This window comes from Microtus ochrogaster, unplaced genomic scaffold (genome assembly GCF_000317375.1).
Source record: "Microtus ochrogaster isolate Prairie Vole_2 unplaced genomic scaffold, MicOch1.0 UNK1, whole genome shotgun sequence".
In the NCBI taxonomy this organism is placed as follows: domain Eukaryota; kingdom Metazoa; phylum Chordata; class Mammalia; order Rodentia; family Cricetidae; genus Microtus; species Microtus ochrogaster.
The window spans coordinates 41,120,873-41,141,247 of NW_004949099.1; the positions used below are offsets into that span (position 1 = coordinate 41,120,873).

At 51.5% G+C, this 20,375-nt stretch overlaps 1 protein-coding gene across 4 annotated transcripts in view; it reads right to left on the bottom strand.

Moving 5' to 3' along the window:
• Nucleotides 1–20,375, bottom strand: part of Tspan9 (tetraspanin 9) — a 184,721-nt gene that overhangs the window by 72,045 nt on the left and 92,301 nt on the right. For 3 of the 4 annotated variants that reach the window (XM_026788231.1, XM_026788229.1, XM_026788230.1), the window contains one exon: nt 594–673. In XM_026788231.1, the coding sequence (XP_026644032.1) occupies nt 594–656 (63 nt within the window). In that variant the 5' untranslated portion in view covers nt 657–673. Of the gene's footprint in view, nt 1–593; nt 1,556–20,375 lie in introns of those variants that run through there. The other variant, XM_005365279.2, reaches the window with a different exon arrangement.

Sequence of the window (20,375 nt, forward strand, 5' to 3'; positions counted from 1 at the left end):
CTTCTCATCTTGGGGCCTCCTGGAGCCTGGGAAAGTGTGGCCAGACTGCTGGCTGACCAGTTCACCCAATCCCTCAAAAGCAACAGCCAGTCCCCGGTCCCATGTCATTGTTTCCTCTTTTTCCTGGGAGTCACCGAAATGAGCTAGCGGCTGTGACCTCCACACCGTCCATCCCACTCCCACAATGCTGCAGACTGTTCTCCCGCATTCAGAAGCAACAGAAGAAAACTCAGAAACCATCCGTGTCTCCTCTCCCACCAACGCAGCGGCACAGCTGCTCAAAGTCTGACCCACACCTACTGATGCAGGTACTTCAGCGTGGCTTTTCTTAGGTGGGGAAGGAGACAGTGGCAAACTTTGCCCACCTCCGAGGAGCGGACCATGTGTCTCCCGGAAGACCGACAAGTTGGAGCCTCCATTCAGCCATGGACTGGGGGGCGGGGGAGGGGGACGAGAAAGAAGCAAAGGAAGCATGCGATTTTTTAAAGCACTTACCTTTGAGCAGAGAAGGGAACGATGCAGTAAGGAAGAGGATATCACAGTGTGGAAAGCAAGGAGAGGGAGCAACTGAAGATTCAACCTTAAGGACTTACCCAGAATATCAAATTGAAGAGGAACATCATGTACTTCAAGCAGCAGAGGCAGCCCCTGGCCATGTTGCACTTCTTAAATTCTAGGAGGAACACAAAGGACAGGTCCAGGTAAAACACCACGTACTTGCTGCCTTTGGGAGCATTGTACTTGTCAGTCTTAATGCCGGCCTCGGTGTGGCTCTGACCCCGAGAACCTGCGGTGCCGTAGAAGGCGCCAGCCGTGAAGCCGCGGCCGAACGGGCGGCCAGAGGTGGACGGCTTGGCAAAGTCTGAGTCCTTGCTGTCCAAAGATGGACTCCGGTGGATCGAAGAATCCTCACTACTCGACTTCTCCATGCTCACGTCGTTCCCGGGGGGCACGAGGGGCGGGGGGCATTGCTCCCAGAGTGGGACGAAGGGGGCACCCGGGTAGGGCACAGGTTCTGAGCGGGCCGACCGTTGGAGCTTTGCACGCCCCCTCTTTGCACCGGAGAGCACTCGCGGAGCAACCCGCTGCCTCTGGGACGGCGCCCGGCTCTCAGCCTTAGCCCGCTGGCCCGGGAGGGCTCTGCAGCACCGCTCTAAGCACGCTTCGGGGAGCCGCTGGTTCGCCTGCGTTAACTAGGCTTCTTTGGGGAGGCTGCAATTTGACTGCTCTTTCCCAGGCGGCTGCACCGTCAACCGGTCGCTGCACTCGAGGCCGAAGGGCGCCGGGGATCCAGGCTCTGCAGGCACACCTCTTCCAGCCCAGACCCAGCCCGGAGCCCTATCACTTTGCGGGCACTCAGACTCCCTTGTTCCGCGACTTTGCGGAGCGGCTGCCGGCCCTGGGCTGCCCGGGTGCACCACGGGCAGAGCCTCGGGATCCGCCGCAGCTGCAACCGCTGGGCTTGCCCGGCGAAATCCCAGCCCTGACTCTCCACTCTGTAATCGCCCAGAGCCCCTTCCCAGGGTTCTGGGCCCCGCCCCCTGCTTTGCATCCGACCAATGGGCTCAAGGCCTGCCTGGCTCCAGAGGGGGAGCTACCCCCCTCCCCAATGACACAATATCTTTAATAGGATTAGCGGTCTGCTGTGTGCCTAAACCAGTGTGCCCAGAACACTTCTAAATGTCAAGGGCTCAGTGGCTGGGAATGAAGCAGCACCTCCATGTGAAAGTACTGGTTTCTTTTGCCCCAGCAAGGGTGATAAGAAGAGGAGGACAGGACAGTTGGAGGTACCACGGATCCAAGAATGCCAGAGGATAGGTCTAGGGGAAACGGCTGGAAGGGAAAGAAACCCGGCCACTACCAGGCTGGCCGTCGCCTCCCTCTAAACATCGGGCCTGTCCAGTCTGGGGCACATGGTTGGTCTCAAGCAATACTTCCACACGCGCGCGCACACACACACACACACACACACACACACACACACCACGCTTTTGCACACGTGAGAACAGCTACTGCGCACTGGTAGAGGGACCGCAGCAGAGACGCAAGGTGTAAGAAAGCGCCCCCAGGCCTCTGCGGGGCGCGCCGCCCTCCCCGCCCCCTCCCTGCGCACACGCAAGCGCGGCTCCGAGAGATTCCTGCAGCTGCGCAAGCCCCCGCCTCTGCGTTCCTGAGTGGGACGCCGGGGCTGCAAGGGGCAGGTGGTTTGAGTGGGACACTTATGCCAGCAGTAGAGCAAGGTAGCAGTGCTCTTTCTTGGTCACAGCAGGGTCCTCTTGGAGCCCAAGGTCCAAGAAAAGACCGGAGGGATGTGCCTGCCAGGGGAACATCCGAAACAACCCTTGATCCTCTTATAAAGCACTGCAATAAAGACAGCCTCCCCTGGGTGTGCAGAAGTCTGCATTGCTGACCTGGAGCCACCACGGTTTGCAAATGATGAGAAATAGACGACTGGGGATGGGGGGAGACAGGGACCTAGTCTCTCCTTTGTGTGGCTGACTCCCTAATGCAGGAGCTAAGTTTTACCAGGCTCTGTAATCCCAGCACCCGACAAGGAGCTCAGCTTCTGGAAAGCACTTCAGAGGAATGGCTAGATGGACGATTCCATGCCCTTCCAAGCGGTAGAGGTGTCTGCCCTGGAACCCTCTACGCTCTATCCTGAGCCCCAGGGGGAGCCCTTGAGGAAACATAGGAGTGTTACTGCCTGCCCTCTGGGCAGCACAAAATCTAGTTAGGACAGGAAGTTATCCATTACCAAGAAGGCACAGATAGACACAGCACTGTGGCTGTGCAGTGAGGGGGAGAGTCATCGCACCTAGGGGGACTTTGTCTTCTCCTGCCCCCACCTCAAGTCTGGAGTGCTGCTCCTCTACAGAAACTATACTGTTTCCACTCTTTGGGAACAGCCACCAGCAGCGAGCATCTCCCCGGCTGGGCACAATAGTCCTGGGATGTCATCTGCAGAAAGGGGGGCAAATTCTAGGTGGCTCCTGTGGCAGCACCAAGCAACCTGACAGGAATGGCTAAGGCCTTCTGTCCTCACTCGGCTGCTCGGGGGTATGGGGTTACCCATCTTTCTTATAACATTACTTCTGATGGAAGCATCCACCAGCTGGACTAGAGTCAGGAGACCTGCTCTTCGCTGGCAGCTTGTACCAGCCTGGCTACCATCCCTCCGTTCAATATGAAGTTCAGGAATACCCAGATGTGTTGCGTGTGAAGTGAACCAACAGGGTCAGTCAGAGCTGTGGACTCTGAACACAAAGGGTATTGCTCTTGTGGGGGAGTTGTCACCAAAGATGTCACCTCAGTGCTAGCCCCTACCTTGTTATCTTCTCCCATCTCTTCTCCCCAGTTCACAACTGCAGCAGTTATACAAGTCTCCCCTGGTCCCTGGGCTGTCCCATCATTGTGTGATTAGAAATGAATATATACCTCTGGGGCTTGGGACCAGAAAGTCAGGTGACAGCAGGCAGGCAAGAGAAGAAGACTGTCCAGTGCCACAGCTCTGCTCCCCCTGGTCACACTCGTCAACACCCAGCTGAGTCACTATCAGACTAAGAAGGGCAAATGCAATTCATCGGCCCACACATTCCTCGGGCTGACCCTACCACATACGTGTGGTGACCATTCCATCTTACAGAAAGGAAATGGTGGGCTTGGGTGTGCTTTTCAAGCCCAGGTGCCACCCTCTCTTAGATTTTAAGCACTTGCTGCCCTTGGCAATCTTCCAGTCTAAGAAAATCTTCAGAGCACAACAGGGAGCCTGCGATGGCATGTCTGGATGGGTAGGGGGGTCATTAAGTTAAAGGGTACTGAATTAGAGGGAACAGGGAGGATGGCAAGGTGATGCTCTGGACTGGACAGGTCATCAGCAAAGGCCTGAGGGCTGTCACAAAGTATGTGACAGAGAGGGAAGTGCACGAGAATGCAGTGAAGAAGACAGGGAAGGAACCCAATCTTAGGACAAAGCCAGATGGAGCCAGGACACCCCCAGCCCCTGCCTCTGCCCTCTTGTGAAAACTATTCACTAGTGACAGATGGGTCACTGTGAGCAGATCCCTGAGCATAGATACCAGGATGGATGTCCAGGATGAAGGGGATGACCCAGGAGGTCCCTGGAGCTCACCATCCAGCTGTGGAAACCAGCCTTCTACCCTGACTCCACCAGTACCCAGAGCATTCCAAAAGAACGATGCAGAACCCATGAGGCAGGCTAAGCGGGGAACTATCCTGTGGTCCTTCATTGGACTGAGCCTCTTTAAAGTGAGTGGGGAAATAAGGGCTTGAGTGTGGTCCACTCAGGAAGCAGTGAGAGGAGAGGCCAGGGTGTGCACAGTGAAAGTTGAAGCTATATTCTGCAACTTCCCAGGCAGCCAGGCCCTTGGCCACCATGGGGCCTAGGAAGCTGAGCCTGGCAGCAGCAGGGAGAGGAGAGATACGGAAAGGCTAGCAGAGGAGGCTGCAGCAGTTCCTTAGATTTAGGGTGCAGAAGGAGCAAGCAGGTAATGTGAGACACTATTCCCCCGGTCCGCTCTCAATTCTCCACACCCTTTCAGGTCCAGGAGAGCCTGAAGGCACTGGCTGCCTTTGAGGGGCTCTCTGCATGCAAACAATGCAGACTGCTTTACTTCTCTCCCACGCCTATTTTTTTTTTATGGAAAAAAAAAGAGAAATGAGTAAAAGGGAAAGAGCAAGTACAGAATTCGTCAAGAAGAGCAAGGAAAGCAAATGTGAGAAACCAGTACTCCACATCTCTTCTGACTGGCAGCCAGGAGACAAGGGCTTCCCAGGAAATGCCAAGTGCTTTGTGCCTTTCCAGAGTTTCCCAGGCTTTAGGTGAGACAGGGTCCAACTGGCGCTGTCTTCCTCACCAGCCCAGACACCTTCTGGCTACTCTTGCATGTGACCGTACTGCAGCATCTCTTAACCATGAAACCTGAGTTTAGGGGAGACCAAAGTACTGCTTGCTGAGAATCGGAATGAGCAGGCTGGGCAGCCACTGTAGAAATAAGCTATTCACCCAAGGTTCTAAACTCCAAATTTGGGATCTTCTTTGGCTGTAAAAGGAATGCTTTAATTGCTGAGCAAACTTCCCAAGAATGAGTGGCCCCTAGCATGAGACCCACCTCCCAGATGTCTGCATGAAGATTCACTAGGCAGGAAACAGTGACAGGGGCCACACTCCTATTTGCTAAGGAAACGAAACAGCTTGAAATGTGAATTCAGAACGGAGGATGACAATGACTATAAAGAGACTGGAAAGTGGGAAGCTAAATGAAACTAGGCACACACACTGCTCCAGTTTTACCAGCTCTCAGGAAGTTAGGTTAGAACTGCAAATTTCAGGCTAGCCTGGGCTACACAGCATGAGTGGAAGGGAGAGTGGATGAAGAGACAGAGATAGAGGGAGGAGGGATGGATGGAGGGAGGGAGGGAAGGAAGAAGGGGGGGAGAGAGTCTGAAGATACTTTTTTACCTGCATTTTTGTGTGTGAGGTTCCTAAGACTAATGAAGAAAACACATAAGGTTTGTCTCAGTGGGAGGGCTCATAGTTCTAAGAAGGGATGAATTAATTGCTTAGGGCATTACAAATCAGGGCAGGCTGCATCTTCTAGAGAATGGCTCCTTGCTCGCTCTCAGCACTTTGTTCAAACTGTAATGGCTCACCTGCCTCTTCTCTGGTCTCTGAGCTTCTAAAAGACAACAGCACTTACATCCTGGTCATTGCACACACACACACACACACACACACACACACACACACACACACCCCTCCAGTGCCTGTCACAGTGACTACCACATGGTAGCTACTTAGGAAAAAAAGAAGGCTACCATGCCCAGGCTGGACAGTTGGGCTCCAAGTTTACTCACCAAAGAATGGGACCCAAGCCAAAATCTATGGAATTGTTCCTGGAAGGGAGGCCACCTGAGGACATCAGCCTCTGATGAGGCAGCCTAGGAAACACCCAGCAAGTGATGGTGTAAATGTCATGATGTTAACTGATGTGCTCACGCCATCACCCCAATACACAGCATGTCCTTGAATGGACGGAGAAGCAGGCAATAAGTTTAACCAATGGGTTCGCAGAGCCATTCTGGAAGATGAGTCCAGAAACAGGAGGGTAGGAAAATTAAAAGACACAGGAGAAAGGCAGGACAAGGGTGCCCCTGGCCCCTTCTTTGTGCTGGGTGTAGAGAGACTTACTGAGGGGCTCCAAGGGCAGGGGAGACAGAAACACCTCTGCCTGCAACTTGGTTCCAGGAACTCATGTGAATGCCATAGTATTATATGCCAGGCTCCAAATCTCAAGAGCAAAACCACTCTTGGCTGGGCTAGAGATGTGCCAGGAGCCGGGCTGCTGATTCAGAGACCTTGGCTGTACATAAGCACCCCTGACAGGGAAGTGTGTGGGTTAAGGCAAGTACTGGTACCTCTGGATGCTCGTCAGCTTTGCTCCTGAGAAACAGCACCAGCTAAGGACCTGCACCCACTCCTGACTCAGCCAGGAGTACTGAGATACAGCTTCTCAGAGGCACACAGTTGCAGAAACTGTCAAAAAACTGACCTCACCCCTGAAACCAGCTCACACCAAACATCCTCTGGGGCTGAGTTATGTGGGGCAGGGTCTGTGAAAGAGAATGGAGAAAGCTTGGTTGTTTCCATCCTCCTGCTCTACCCCAAGGCCAGGAAACATGTCTCATGTCTAGTGAAGCAGCCATCTGGAGTCACCTGGACTTTAGGCCCTGATGGATCTGGATAACCTAGAATAAGCACTCAGACACCCCGTGTCTCAACGTCCCCGTTTGTAAAATGAGATGACAATGCACAGTTTCAAAGCTGCAGGTAAAATCATAGATCCAAGGTAATAAATATAATTGTAATACACATGGAGTCTGGACCACAGAAAAATGCTCAGCACACTGAGGCACCGTGAGTGTGGTCAACTGTAACTATTATAGCAAACCAAGTCCCCATGCCTGTCTAGTTAGGGTGGGTTGAACAGAGGAAAAACAGACACCTCACTACGAACATGTAATGTGTTTCTAAGATTGAGAACATCAGTTTTTCCCATGACAGCTGGTGACACCTGGATCCTCACTTGGCCCTCACTGGTCTTCTGAATCCCAAAGACATATACAAGACTCCTCCTGCCCATCCTCCCCATGTGGCTGCCACAGGCGTCTTGGATTTCATATTCCCCACAGAGACCTACTTACTAAACCCTTCCCCTCTTGATAAATAAATAAGCCTGAATGTCTATCACATTGTCTAATCCAGAAACCCCATCCTCACCCAATTCCATACATCATCGGCTCCCTACCAGTTCTAAATCCTACCACAATGTCTCTCTCCCCGCTCCGTGCTTACCTCATGGCTCACCAGGGGCCTTCACACCCTACTCCAGACACATTGGCTTACCAAAGCCTCTCTGCTTTAACCCCTGCAGTGGTGTTTCATCTACTTACACTCTAGTCATGTGCTCATGTGTGCAGACACGCACGTGTGAATGTTTGCGATTCTCCTTTTCTAGGATAACCTAAGCTCTTAGAACAATCTCTAAGAGCCAGGCATGGTGGTACATACTTGTAATCCCAGGAGATGGAGACATAGGATCAGGAGTTCAAGGCCAGCCTTGTCTACAGAGTTTGAGGCTGCCTGGGATGCATGAGACCTTAAAGGTCCAGCCCAATAGACCCTGCCTGCCTCTCTAAGGCTCTGGCAAACACTAAGCTCTGTTCTCCTGTCCTCTGAGCTTCTGCCCATGCTGTTCCCTCTGCCTGGCTGCCCTTCACAGTCCTCTCTTCAGTAAGTCTCTGGCGTCCTCCACAAAGGCCTTTTTTTTTTTTCTGGCTTTCTGGGCCCCCTACCTGCCATGCTAAGCTCCCTCCCCACCGTTATATTCTCAGAACACAATTTGCCTGTTTCTTCCATAGTATTCATCACAGTGTGAGAGTGTGTGTTTCTCCAAGTGACAATTTCCTGGCTGATTCTCTCCCATTAGATCATAAGGTCCAGAGCACCAGAGACTGATCTTTCTCATTGTTGCACAGCCAGCACCCAGGACTACAGCTGATCCACAGGCCAGCCTGGAAATTAACCAATGAAACACATCCGCAAAAGTGCAAGGGCAAGCAAGGGGAGGGGCTTGTGGGAGCCTTGCACTGCTCAGCGCTGAAAGCCGCAAGCCGCAGGGTGCTGGTTATCTGTATGACTGACCCCCAGTTCCTCAACTACAATCCATGAATGCTGAACCGGTGGATTCTCTATGGACCTTTGAACTCTGATGCCAAGTGCCTGCCTTATATTTTGGAAGTAGGCAGGGGACAGACAGGCAGAAGGGAAGTGCTGGGCAAAGTGGGCATGGGGCAGAGGTGGGGTGCACACCACATGCTGGCTGAGACTAAGGGGAAGAATGGACCTGAGTGGAAAGTGAGACTGGAACACAGGAGGCCAGGAGGGCAGCAAGAATCTGCAGATCCCCTGCCATCAGCTCTACCCCACACTTCTCCTGGGCGACGGTCCCAACCAATCACTCTCCCTCTCCTCCTGGCAGCTCCCTGACCTGAAACCTCATTTCCTTGGCACCCCAACTTGCTCATACCCACAGTCCGGGGGCAGCAGCATGGTCAAGGTCATGTGTCTTGGCCACCCCCAGAAGATTTCAGAATCAATGCACTACAATGTTTCCTGGTCTTCAAGCTATCCCCTAGTCTGTGACCCGCTGAGAGCAAGCATCCTCTTCGTACACACAAGCACTCAGCCCCTGAGACATTCTTTCCAAAAGAGTCCCCCACCTTTCATTCCCAGGCCAATCACCACCCCATTAGATCCTGTAGAAACGCCTGGTGCACAAGGCATTGTACTAGACAGGCAGATGGACCTGCAGCCCCACACATGACCACTCTGGGCCATTCAGTCCCAGGAAACAGAGGAAAAAGAAAGCAAGCATTTGTTATTAGTACTTATCGAGGAGGGCAGGTGGCTTTGGGAGGATGAGATAAGGCAGACTGCCCGGCACAGGCAAGTGTGATGAAGCCTGAGGTTTATTGCCATGCACCAGCAGAAATTTACTGACCCAGCAAATCCAATATTCCTAAACCACTCCGTGGAGAACACAAACTTGCCGGCTGGGACAGTGCTCTCTGACCCAGCATCCAGCCCGCCAGCAAGCTGGTCTTACAGCTAGGACCCTTCTGCTGACTCCAGGAGCTAGGGTCTCCTGTTCCTCTTCCCTGTCTCCCTCCACTGCGCCTGGAGGCTACAGGGGAAGACAGAGCAGAAGAAGCACGTGGCAATGTCCTACAGTTAAGAAGGTGGAAATGTGCCCAGATGTACACCCTGCTCAGAACTCATCAGAGGTGTTTTCCACATACACTAGCAGAGCCCAGAAGAGTAGACCCCCTATTGTATGTCTGGCGACTCACAAATGTCACAGTGCACAAGCCCCTGGGTGCTCTCAGGACCTCCAGGATCACCCTAAGAAACAAGGCATAAGCAGGAGCTATCACCTGGTTCTTTCTTCTCTCTTTAGGCTGGTTCAACTTGCTGAAGGTGCCCTCAACTGGTACCCCCACCCCAAACCTCCAAGCATTTTTTCTTCATGTCAAGGTACTAGTGAAAATGGTCACAAGCCACACCCTCTCCTCGGCCACCTGGGCTACCAAACCTCCAGCAGTTCTAGAAAGACTTTCCAAAGTTTTAGACTGAGCCAACAGAAACTCCTCCCTATTGTCACCAATCAAATTGGATATGTGCCCAGCCATGACCAGCTACACGACACTTCCTCAACGCATGCCCAGAAGGGGCACAAGTGCATTCCCTGCCACACGCTCCCTCCCTGTTACTGTCCTCCACCTGCCAGGCTTCTGCCTGATACCCGCTCCCTGCTCCTCCTTATTCACCCTACCATGCTAACCATTCTTTTCCCAGGGTAGAGCTCAGAGGTGTGTATCAACTCATGACCTCCACCGGCTCCCGAGGTATAGAAACACAAATGCTTGAGCTTGTCACTGGCGATCCATGCTGTACTGTCAGCCTTTACTTCTACAAGGCCCTGCCTATGTCCTACTCTCTGACAGCCCAAGCTTCTTGCTTTCCACCCCCAACTCTGGGGCTCCGCATTTGGCTCATAGCCTGCCCTATGGCAGGCTCCCCCCACCTCTGCCTGTAGCCGCTGTTTCAAATGTCATTATCATCAGTGAAGGACCCCCCCCCCAACACTGAGGACTCTTCTCCCTCTGAATCGCTCCATTAGGCACTGGTTTTATTATGACCTGTATCATGCTTATTTGCACAAATTATCTTTTTTTCCACATACAAAACCCAAGGAAACTCCATACAAGAATAACTCATTCCCCCAGCTTGATGAATGGTACACACTTAAGCCTGGAAGGATATTGACTCTCCTCTCCCACAGTGCACAGAGCCCCAAAACCTTGCCACTCGGTCATCATACACACTCAAGATACCCACAATACCGTTCACTGCCTGGCTGGTGTGTCTCTACCTCAATGGAACCCCATCATCCATCCTCCCCTCTGAAGGCCATCCATCTATAGTCACCCTCCAGATTCAGCCATCTCCAGAAGCTATAAAAGAGCTCAAATGGCCATCCTGGACTCCGGGAGCCTCTGTTACTCATCTCTCAAGCTCCCGCCTCAAGAGGTGCTTCCAATATCCTAGCCCATGCTCCTCCCCTCTCCTCCTGGGGCCAGAGGAAAGGCCAGCCACACCCATGGTGGGCCGGATCCAGCAGGGACAGGCATTGAGCAGTCACTTCCCTCCTCCCTCCTCCCTCCTCCTACTACCTAGGCCTGCACAGGGTTCAATAGCCTTGATCTATCCATCTTTCTGTAAGGGCATGGTCTACCCCGCCCCCACCGCACCTGCCTCCTGAAGCAAGCATGCCAAGACTGAGGGCCAGACAGAAGAATGGGTAACCTAGTTCCAGTTCAGGCTATCCAGACAGGAGACTTGCAGTTCTCTGAGACAGGGCATGAAATGAATGAATGAATGAATGAATGAATGAGTGAGTGAATGAATGAATGAATGAATGAATGAGCACGCCTGTATTTTCTCATCCATGAAATCGAGCTGGGTGTGATCATGAAGGACAGATGATCTGGGACATTCTCTTATCTACTAGAAAGCACTGTCCTCCAGAACCGCCCATCCACACTCATGCCCCAGCTGAACAGCACACATCACAGGAGTTCGTCAAGGACAATCAAGACCCACTGAGTTGATTGGTCACCGAGGAATTTCTCAGCACCCAGACAGTGTCCATCCTGGGTTCATCACTACAGGAATCACCAGGAAAGATCCCTGCTCCATCTATGTCCTGGGAAGAACAGAATGAGCGACCAGCAGATGTATAAACGGGGAGCTGAGAGGTCCTGCTCAGAGGAGGAAGCCTTCGGAAGAAATGGGGTGCGCCTGACATCCTAGCAGGAGGAAGACAGAGGAGGAGGAGCGCCAGATCAGAGACGGCCTAAGCAGAAGCCACGTTTCTGTGGACTAGTTCTGGTTGTTTTTTAAAGGGATTTTTTCATACTTCTGATCATATCTGATCCTTACACCAGACCCCTGAAAGATAAGCAGGAAATGTGTTCCCAATTCTAAATGAGAAGCCAATTCGTACCTCTGGGTAGAACCTACATCTCCTGACTTCTGAAACAGACCCAGCAGCTTTATCTGAGATTAGTGCGAGGCTCTATGCTTTTGCACAGGGCTGGCCCGGACTGAAGCATACTTCAAATCCGCTCTGCACACACAGACGGATGGAGGAGAGGAAAGAAGCAGAGGGGAAAAAAGCAATCCTCCACCAGGGTTACCAGGCCAGGATGATCATGAAATTTCCATCTGCAACCTCATGGGACACGCATGGCCTGTCTATCCTGGGAAGCACACTGCTGTGTGCCCGACCACCAGCGTCGTCACCTTCATCCAATGCTCCCTCTGCCCTTTCACACTTCACAGACCATGAACACTGAGACTTTGCCAAATGAAAGCCAAGCCAGGCCCTGCCCTCCAAAGCCATGACCCAGCAGAGCAGAGATCATAAAACAGCGGTGGACTGCAAAGTACTTACCAACAGCCCATAGGGAAAGCCCTGATCCACAACGCTTACCCTTGGCCACCGCGGCCAGTTGCAAACAACCCGTAGTTTAACACCAGCTAGCAAATTCTGATTACTTACGACGACGATCTCAACTGGCAGCCTAAGCTAGCTTCGGCAAACCACTGTAACAAACCTATTCTCTTCCCTCTAAAAGAAACCCAAAGGCAGGGAGAAGAAACCCAGTCCAGTCCAGGATGAAAGTCTCCACGACTGGGGTTTGGGGCCTAGAGATGCAGGCTGAACACGGCACAGGGAAGGCAGGGTGGGGAGCTTTCACAGTCTGCTTGGGCCTCCTCGGAGAGACCTACCCACCCCAGAAAGACAACTGCACTGATCTTGTCTCATGAGTCACACCAAGTCACTGCTCTGTGCAAAACCCTAATGCTTCCCACTGCTCCCAGAGAAAAGGATGACGCTCTTCTAAGACTCATCAATCCCTCTCTCCCTCCTACCCCCCACTCAGACCAAGCACCCATTCTGCTCTCTTAGGGCCTTCACCCTAGGCTTTCACGCTACCTGAGCAATCTTTCCTCAGATCTCTGCACTGCTGATTTCCCTGCCTCCTCTAACCTTTCAGACGTCTCCTTCTGCAGGACCTCCCAAGCACTCTGACCCTGCTCTGCTTTCTTCATCCTACTTATTCCCCAAACAGAGGGGAACTTACATTTTTTACTATGTAGATTGTTTATGATGCTGCCGCCCACTAGAAATGGCCTTAAGAAGGGCAGGGATTTGTGTCTGTCTCATTCATTGCTGTATTTCCACAGCCAAGAACAGAGCATGACGTATGGGGGTGGGGAGCCGGTACATTCTTCTGCATGAGTGAATGAAGGCAGGCAGACCTTAGGGTGGTTTCCCATCTTAATTTTCTTAGGGGAGACAGCTAGGGTGAGGGAGCCCCCAGGTTACTGCTTGCCCAGTAGAGAACCCAGCAGAGAACCCTGATGCCCTGGCCCTGCCACTGGGACCTGGCACAGGTATCCCCCGTCCCAACTCTGTACTTCATTTATTCTTTGTTTAGGCTGTAATGGGACCCAACATGGCTAACTCTGGGCCGTAGAGAGGATCAGGGAGAAGGCCAAACAGGATGCCAAGCCTAAAGGCTTCTGAGCTGCAGTGGAAGATCAGGATTGAGGTGTTCCCTTAAGAGGTCTAGGGAAGATGAGTCCTTTGCACCCCCTGGGCACCAGTTAAATGCCTCCAGCCACGTCGGTCCCCCATTCCCTACTTTGAGGCAAGAAATCCCCCAAATGTGCTCCACCCCAGTGATAAGGGCCGAATGGCTGCCCCATCATGCCTCAGGCAGGCTCCCCACATGCAAGGCAGACAGCTCATATTGCTATTTTAAGTTCTGCAGGCCCAGCTGCAGCACGTAGCCACAGCAGGCGGCCAGCCTGGGTAGGAGCTAGAGAAGCCAGCTCACTGAAGAGGCCCACTTGGGAGTTATGGAGGGACTGGTCAACCCCTTCACCAGTACCCTGCATAGAGTCCAGAAACTCCCAAGCCACATAAACGTGAGTCAGGGGCTGCCTTAGGCACACCCAGATTCCATCTCTGAATGTGACCCCAGTCACCACAGCAAAAAGGCTCCTAGCTCCACCCTACAAATCCCCAGAAGTTTCAACAAAGAGAAAGCTAGCACAGCACCTATTTTCCTTGTCTTGACAACAAGAGTCAGATAAAAACACAGCCCCAAGGGATGACTTCTGTGCTCTGACTCCCCTCCCTCCCCCACCATGGGATCCCCCCCTGCACTGGGTACCTGCTGGTTACACACTGGCACACTCATGTGTTGACTATGACTAAACCCATCCTAAAGCCAAAGTCTAGAGAAGAGCTTCATCATCATCATTTTAAAGACATCGCCATTGACCTCACTGGACACCAAAACTAAATAAAGGCCACAGAACCGAGGAACCAATGGAAGTTAGCAATGAAACCCTTCCCTTCATGGATCTCAGCATGATTCCAATGAAAGCCTTCTGTACCACATGGTGGCCATATTCCAAGCTGCACACTACCAAAGACACCCAAGTAATTGGAAGCTGGCTTGAGAAGGGATGGAGAAAGAGGGCATTCTGGACACAAGTTATCTCCACTCCAAACTCATGCTACAGGACATCAGCAAAGTCCCCAGGGCGGGACAGGTCACTCATGTCACCAGAAGCATCCTAAAACTCTAATTGCCCAGTTTAAGCAGCATCAGCACCAGTGAGAGGGAACACCAGTTAGAGATAGCCAGCAGGTATTGTAATTAGGGAGCTCTGGACCTACTTCCCTGTCACCGGCTACCTCAAGCCAGAAGCGGTCATCCACACCTTAGAGAAATAGACTCACTCTCTGGACTGAGGGAACAGCCCTTGCACTCTCCCTTCCCTGCCTGAGCTTTGACCTATCCAGACAGATCTTCTAAACATATCTGCTACCATTTTACAAGCAATGACAACAGCTGTGTGTATAGGAAAATGTATGCTGGGTATGACCCTCAGAGTACCAGGGTAACTGCAGCAGACACCATCACTCCCAGTCAAAAATATTTGCACCCGAGGCCCGTCACCTACTAGCCAGCATCCGCCTCCTCGGAGTCCGAGGCAAACTCTCTCCACGATGCAGAACGCTTTCTAAGCAGTTTCTCTAAGCGTGGTTCCCAAGCCACCTCTCTTAGAACCTGAGAGTCATACGTAGCGTGCCAATTCCTGACATACGCTGCTCCCACTAAGCTGGAACATCTGGAGACTGGACCCTGACACGGCCGCTCTGTTAAAAAAGACTTTCCACTTCCAGGGTTCTCCCGTTTGAGAGCCGCTGCTTAGAAGGCTGCCTTCTGGATCTAGATCTGCTGATCTAGCTGGCTCCCCCTGCACATGCAGGAGCTATGAGCCACCACCTCTAGCCAGCCTTCTCCAGCTACAAATGGCAAGACTTCCCCACTGTCAGCCCTCAATCCCTCTTCTCAGGGGGTTTGCATGCAAGGACCAAAGCAACCTCAAGACATTTCTGTCAGCCTCCCCGTATGACTTGGATATAAAAGGTCCTCCAAGGACTCATAGGCTTGAACAACTGACCCTCAGCTGGTGGCACTGTCCTGGGAGAAGACTGTGGAACCTTTGGGAAATGGGGTCTAGCTGGGAGACATGGAGGTCATGTCTCATTCCAGCCCCACCTCTCTACTTCACGACTGAGGATATTATGTAACCAGCCACTCCCATGGTGGACTTCCTTATGTTGTTTCTTTCAGATACTGTATCACCAGGAGGCGGAAAATAACTAAAAAATAATAACTTCTCCCATTTGAAAAGGGACATGACTACCAAAGTAATTGCTCAGCTCTAGCCCCTAACTGTGCTGTCTCCCAACCCCCGACTTCACAACTCCCACCCCGATCCAACTCACCCGAGGACCATCTTAGGGCTCTGCCTTGACCTCTCATTTTTACATACATGCTAACCCCTAGCAACATTCGGCAAAAGAGATGAGCACAGATGGTACCCAACAAAAGCCCCAGACAGCTTTCAACCTGATCCGACATCATCCATCTACAACCACACTGCTGATTCCCCTCCTTCTGCCTCTGATGCAGCTCCATACTGGCCTCAGAGATGATCAAACAGTTTTACTAGGCTCTCTACCAGCCAGCCCCAATTCTCAGCTCCAATCAGCCCACTGTCCCTTGGCATGGAGGTTCCTTGGGCTGATGACCCAATTAACGGTCTTCCTTGTAGCCACAGCTACTCCTGAATTAACCCTAGGTAACTGACTGCCTAGACTGCCCAAGAGGGCACAATGACTGCAGGTAGAGGGCACTAATCAAGTCTCTTTTAGCATCTACCACACCCTCATCATGTGTCACTACTCAGTAAGGATGGATGGAACCAACTGTTCTAATGCAAATGCTAATGAGCAGGAAAGAAAGAAAGGCAGAACTGGGTAAGCAAGTCCTTCACTTAAGGCCAACAACAAGGTTTACACTCAAGAGTGCATGGTCAGCTGGGCAGTGGTGGCACACACCTTTAATCCCAGTACTTGAGAGGCAGAGGCAGGTGGAGCTCTGTGTAGCCTGGTCTACAGAGCTAGTTCCAGGATAGCCAGGGCTACATACAGAAACCCTGTCTCTAAAAGCAAAAGCAAAAAAAAGAAGGAAGCAAGGAAAGAAGGGAGAGAGGAAGGGAAGAGGGAGGGAAGTAAAGAGAAAGAGAGATAGATAGATAGAGAGAGAGAGAGAGAGAGAAAGGAAGAAAGAAAGAAAGAAAGAAAGAAAGAAAGAAAGAAAGAAAGAAAGAAAGAAAGAAAGAATAAAAAAGAGTGCCATGGTCCAAGGTCCCTGGGGTGCACTAACTACATTTCTGCCTCCCAGCCCCCAAAGTTTCCGTCTCTGTCAGTTACTAGAATTAGCAAATGAGCAGTTTCCGCATCCATCAGTAAATCATCTCCTGAGCAGAAGCCTGCCTGAGCTGTTGGAATTAATTGAGTAATTAACTTCCCACATCTGCACCCCTTTCTTTGGGCAGGAGGGGCTGGCAGATCAGAGGCCAAGGCTCTAGATCCTATAGCTTCTCCCCCAGTTCTAAGTCACCAAATCCCCAGTCCACTCCTTAGCACACACACTCTCTCCCCATAGAGACTTCAAAGCCCTACTATGGCCCTCTAAGACACACAAGCTTCCAACACACAAACACACACATACGTGCACACCCAGGCATCCGTACCAACTGTGGTAAGAACCATTCAGTCAACTTGGATTCTAGCTGTGGCTTGTTTTAAGTTTAGCCACCCATAGACATCATGGGAATCTGGATTCAGTCAAGGGAGTGGGTGGACAGAATGGGGGAGGGGTAAGGCAGATCACAGAATTCACGGATGTTCTGGAGAGGCAAGGCAGGGCAGAGGGAAGGGCACAGGAGGTGGAGCCAGAGATTCAGGTATGAGTCTAGGTTCTTCCTGTGGACAAGTCACTTCAACCCTGTGGGCTTTAGTTTCTTGTAGGCAAGGTTGGCTATCAAGCCTGCCTCCACACTGAGCTGTCCCAGTATGCAATGGGTTCATGGTACACTTACTCACCCTCTCCTCCCCTCTCCAGAAATCCAGAGAATATCCACAGAGGCAGCAATTATAATCTGTTCAAACTCTACTAGAAAAACTACGTCACGCCGCAGTTCCCACTACCACAAAGTTTTCTTACTGAGCTCACCTGTCTGCCTCTGCTGTCTGTGTGGGAAGGGTCTGTGTGATGCCCAGATCAGTCATATATGTGTTCAAATCCCAGCTCTGTTCTTAAAAAGTTTCCTCATCTCAATTCACAATAAATTCCTAAAGGCACCTTGGGGTGCGACACATATGATTGGAAATGGGTTAGTCCAGGTGCGAGAGTTAGCCGAAAAAAGGGCTAGTGCTAAAGAGTCAAGCAGTGTTTAAATAAATATAGTGTCTGTGTAATTATTTCGGGTAAAGCTAGCCTTGTGGGCAGCGGGGTACTGGGGAGCAGCCCCTCCACTCATAATTACTACAGGCATGCAGTTGGTATCAACATGCAGACAGCACCTGACATAGTGCATGGCCGAAGCTATAGCTAATAAATAGTGGAGAATAATTTCTTTTCATTCTAATCATTGCTGGTCTGTCTAACAGAACATCTTCCTTCCATAGCCTAATTCCCCTCCAGGTGCCAGACTCTCACTGGAAAGGGATGATGTCATAGGCCGGGAGTCCACCCCTTCTCTAGCAAACATTCATGCTTCCTTCAAAGGTTACTCCCAGGCAGCCAAAGACCCTGGGCCACCTGTCACTATCCTTCCCACCTCTGCTGTTTGTCCCAGCCCCAAACTCCCACATCTGACACTGCAGCACGGCCAATACCCACCGCAGTACCTAGCACATAGTAGGTCCACAGAACTTTCAGTTCTGGAATTTACAATTGCAGAAGGCTGTAGTCTATAAGATTCAGGGTCTGGGTGCTGTGCTCTGTCCCTGCAGGCTGACAGTCACCGCCTGTCACCTGTCACTTCCCCGGTACTATACACAGCCTGAATAACCAGGGCTCTCCACTCAGTGTCTCTGGAGGTAGAGGACATAGTTAACAATACACTGGAAACACCTGTCCCCAGCACCCTTTGTCTGGTTAGTTAAGTTCTACCATACAGTGGGGAGACACTTCTTTCTCTTAATTTTAGAAGAACTCAGAGAAATTTTGCACTCAAACTGTGTTAGATATCACCCAACCTAGCACCCTTCATAGCTGAGTAAGGAAACTGCGCCCCAAGCACTGGAGGAGCAGCGCCAAGGTCCAATGCAATTCTGTGGCAAAACTGAGAGTTGAGACGTGGGTCCTTCCTCCCAGTCAAGACCACTGAGAGTAACCCCACGCAACAGCAGGCTGATAGTACCCACCATCTCCATCCCCTACAAAGCAGCCTATACCATAAGCACTGCATCCCCATTTGGCGGCGAAGAGGAAGCTTGGGCAGCACACCCCGAGCCACACAGCTCATGACACATGGCCAGCTAGGAAGCCAACCTGCCCCACGTGCCCCAAAAGCCCTGCCCCAGGCCACTGAACACAGGGAGATGTCCAGCCCGAAGTCCCACAGGAATCCTCCAATGGGTCTCAACGCCAAGTCCACTTCTCTTCCCTTTGCTAAAAACAGCATCAACATCAGCATGGTCACTTAACTGGAAACCCAGAGAGACCCCAAACTCTGCTACCGTAGCCCTCTGCCCGCAAATCCAAGCAAGACTCCCCAGTCTAGAATCACCCTCACCCTCTCCCTGACCACCGTTCCCTCTTCATACCCCTAAACCACCTGGAAACTACCAAACACCCTGTCTGCTCTCCAGCGGGTTCCTTCCCACCCCCTCGTTGCCTTCTACAAAAGCCCTTGCAATTGTCTTTCTGAGATGAATTTGGATCCTGATTGTTTCCACTTAAAAATCATTGCTTTTATTCCAAACCCAGGGAACCTTGAGAACATTTCCACAGCCTGGCACGTTATTCCACTGAAACTCCTATGTGAGCGTCAAGACCCAACTCAAACCTCACCTTCTCCTTGCTTGGCTCCTCCCCTTCTGACTCCCGTCCAGTTGGGCTAGCCAGGGTCTCTGCGATGGTGCTTTTCATGCTGCACGGCCTCTGTGTGCCTTGTGTCTCCTTTTCAAGTCAAGTTCCTTGAGGGCAGGGCACTGTGGTTGCTACACGCCTCTAACTCCCAAGCAAGAATGTGCTGATGTATTCAACGTACTGATTTGCTAGACCCTAAAAACTTTCAATGAATGTTTTTGAATTAGTGAAATCACAAAGCAGGACTCAGATTTTAATTTGATAAATGATAATCCTCAATTAACCTACAGAAAGAGCCATGTCTGACTTAAGACACAGTCTCTTTCAGAGAAAGAGGGTGAAGAGCGGGCCCTTGTTGGAAGACACGCAGACGACAGGCACGCACACCAACGACGAAGATGGGCAATCCAGTTTCAAGAATAAAGGACCTAAGCTACAGCAACTGAAACAAGGCTGTGATCCAAATGGATTCATGTGTTAATTGTCTCCATTTGCTCTAATTTGTAGCAACCCCAGATCCTTGTTTTTCAAACCACAGGTTGTGAGCCATTCAGGGGCTATGGAATTAGTTGAGTGGGTCAGCAGAGAATTTTTGGAAAAACAGATCAAATGCATGGTTCTGGATCCTGGCATCTGCGTCCACTGAATCCTCGCTTCTGGTACTGAAGCAGAAGGGGAAAGGGGAGGGAGAGACCATGTTCACACAATAAGGATAAATAGCATTCCATGAATGGCCAGTGAGATGGCTCCACAAGCCTGGTAACCTGACCGTAACCCCCAGAAGTTATTGAAGGTCATTAGGGAGAACTGGGTCCACCGAGTTGTCCCCGTCCTCTGACCTCCACAAACGTGCTCTGGCATGCATGCATGAGCACATAACACACACGCAAATAAGTGAAAAAAAATCAATAATGACTTCATGAGACATTTTCCCACCACAGCCCTGTGTGAGCACGTGAGTGGGTGTGACAAATGACAGAGTTTGGGAAGGGACCCCTGAGCCTCTGCAGAGACATGCATCACCCACAAGAGTCTCGGAGTACGTGGGTTGATGGCCCACTGGGGCGTGTACTTTCCAGACATTAAATTCAAGCTGGTTGCCTCCTGCAGGGCTACACCTGGTCAGGAAGGTTGACCCAGTTGCAGGAAATACCCGGGGATACACTCTCCGAGATGGCAATGAGTTTAAGGGATGTCCA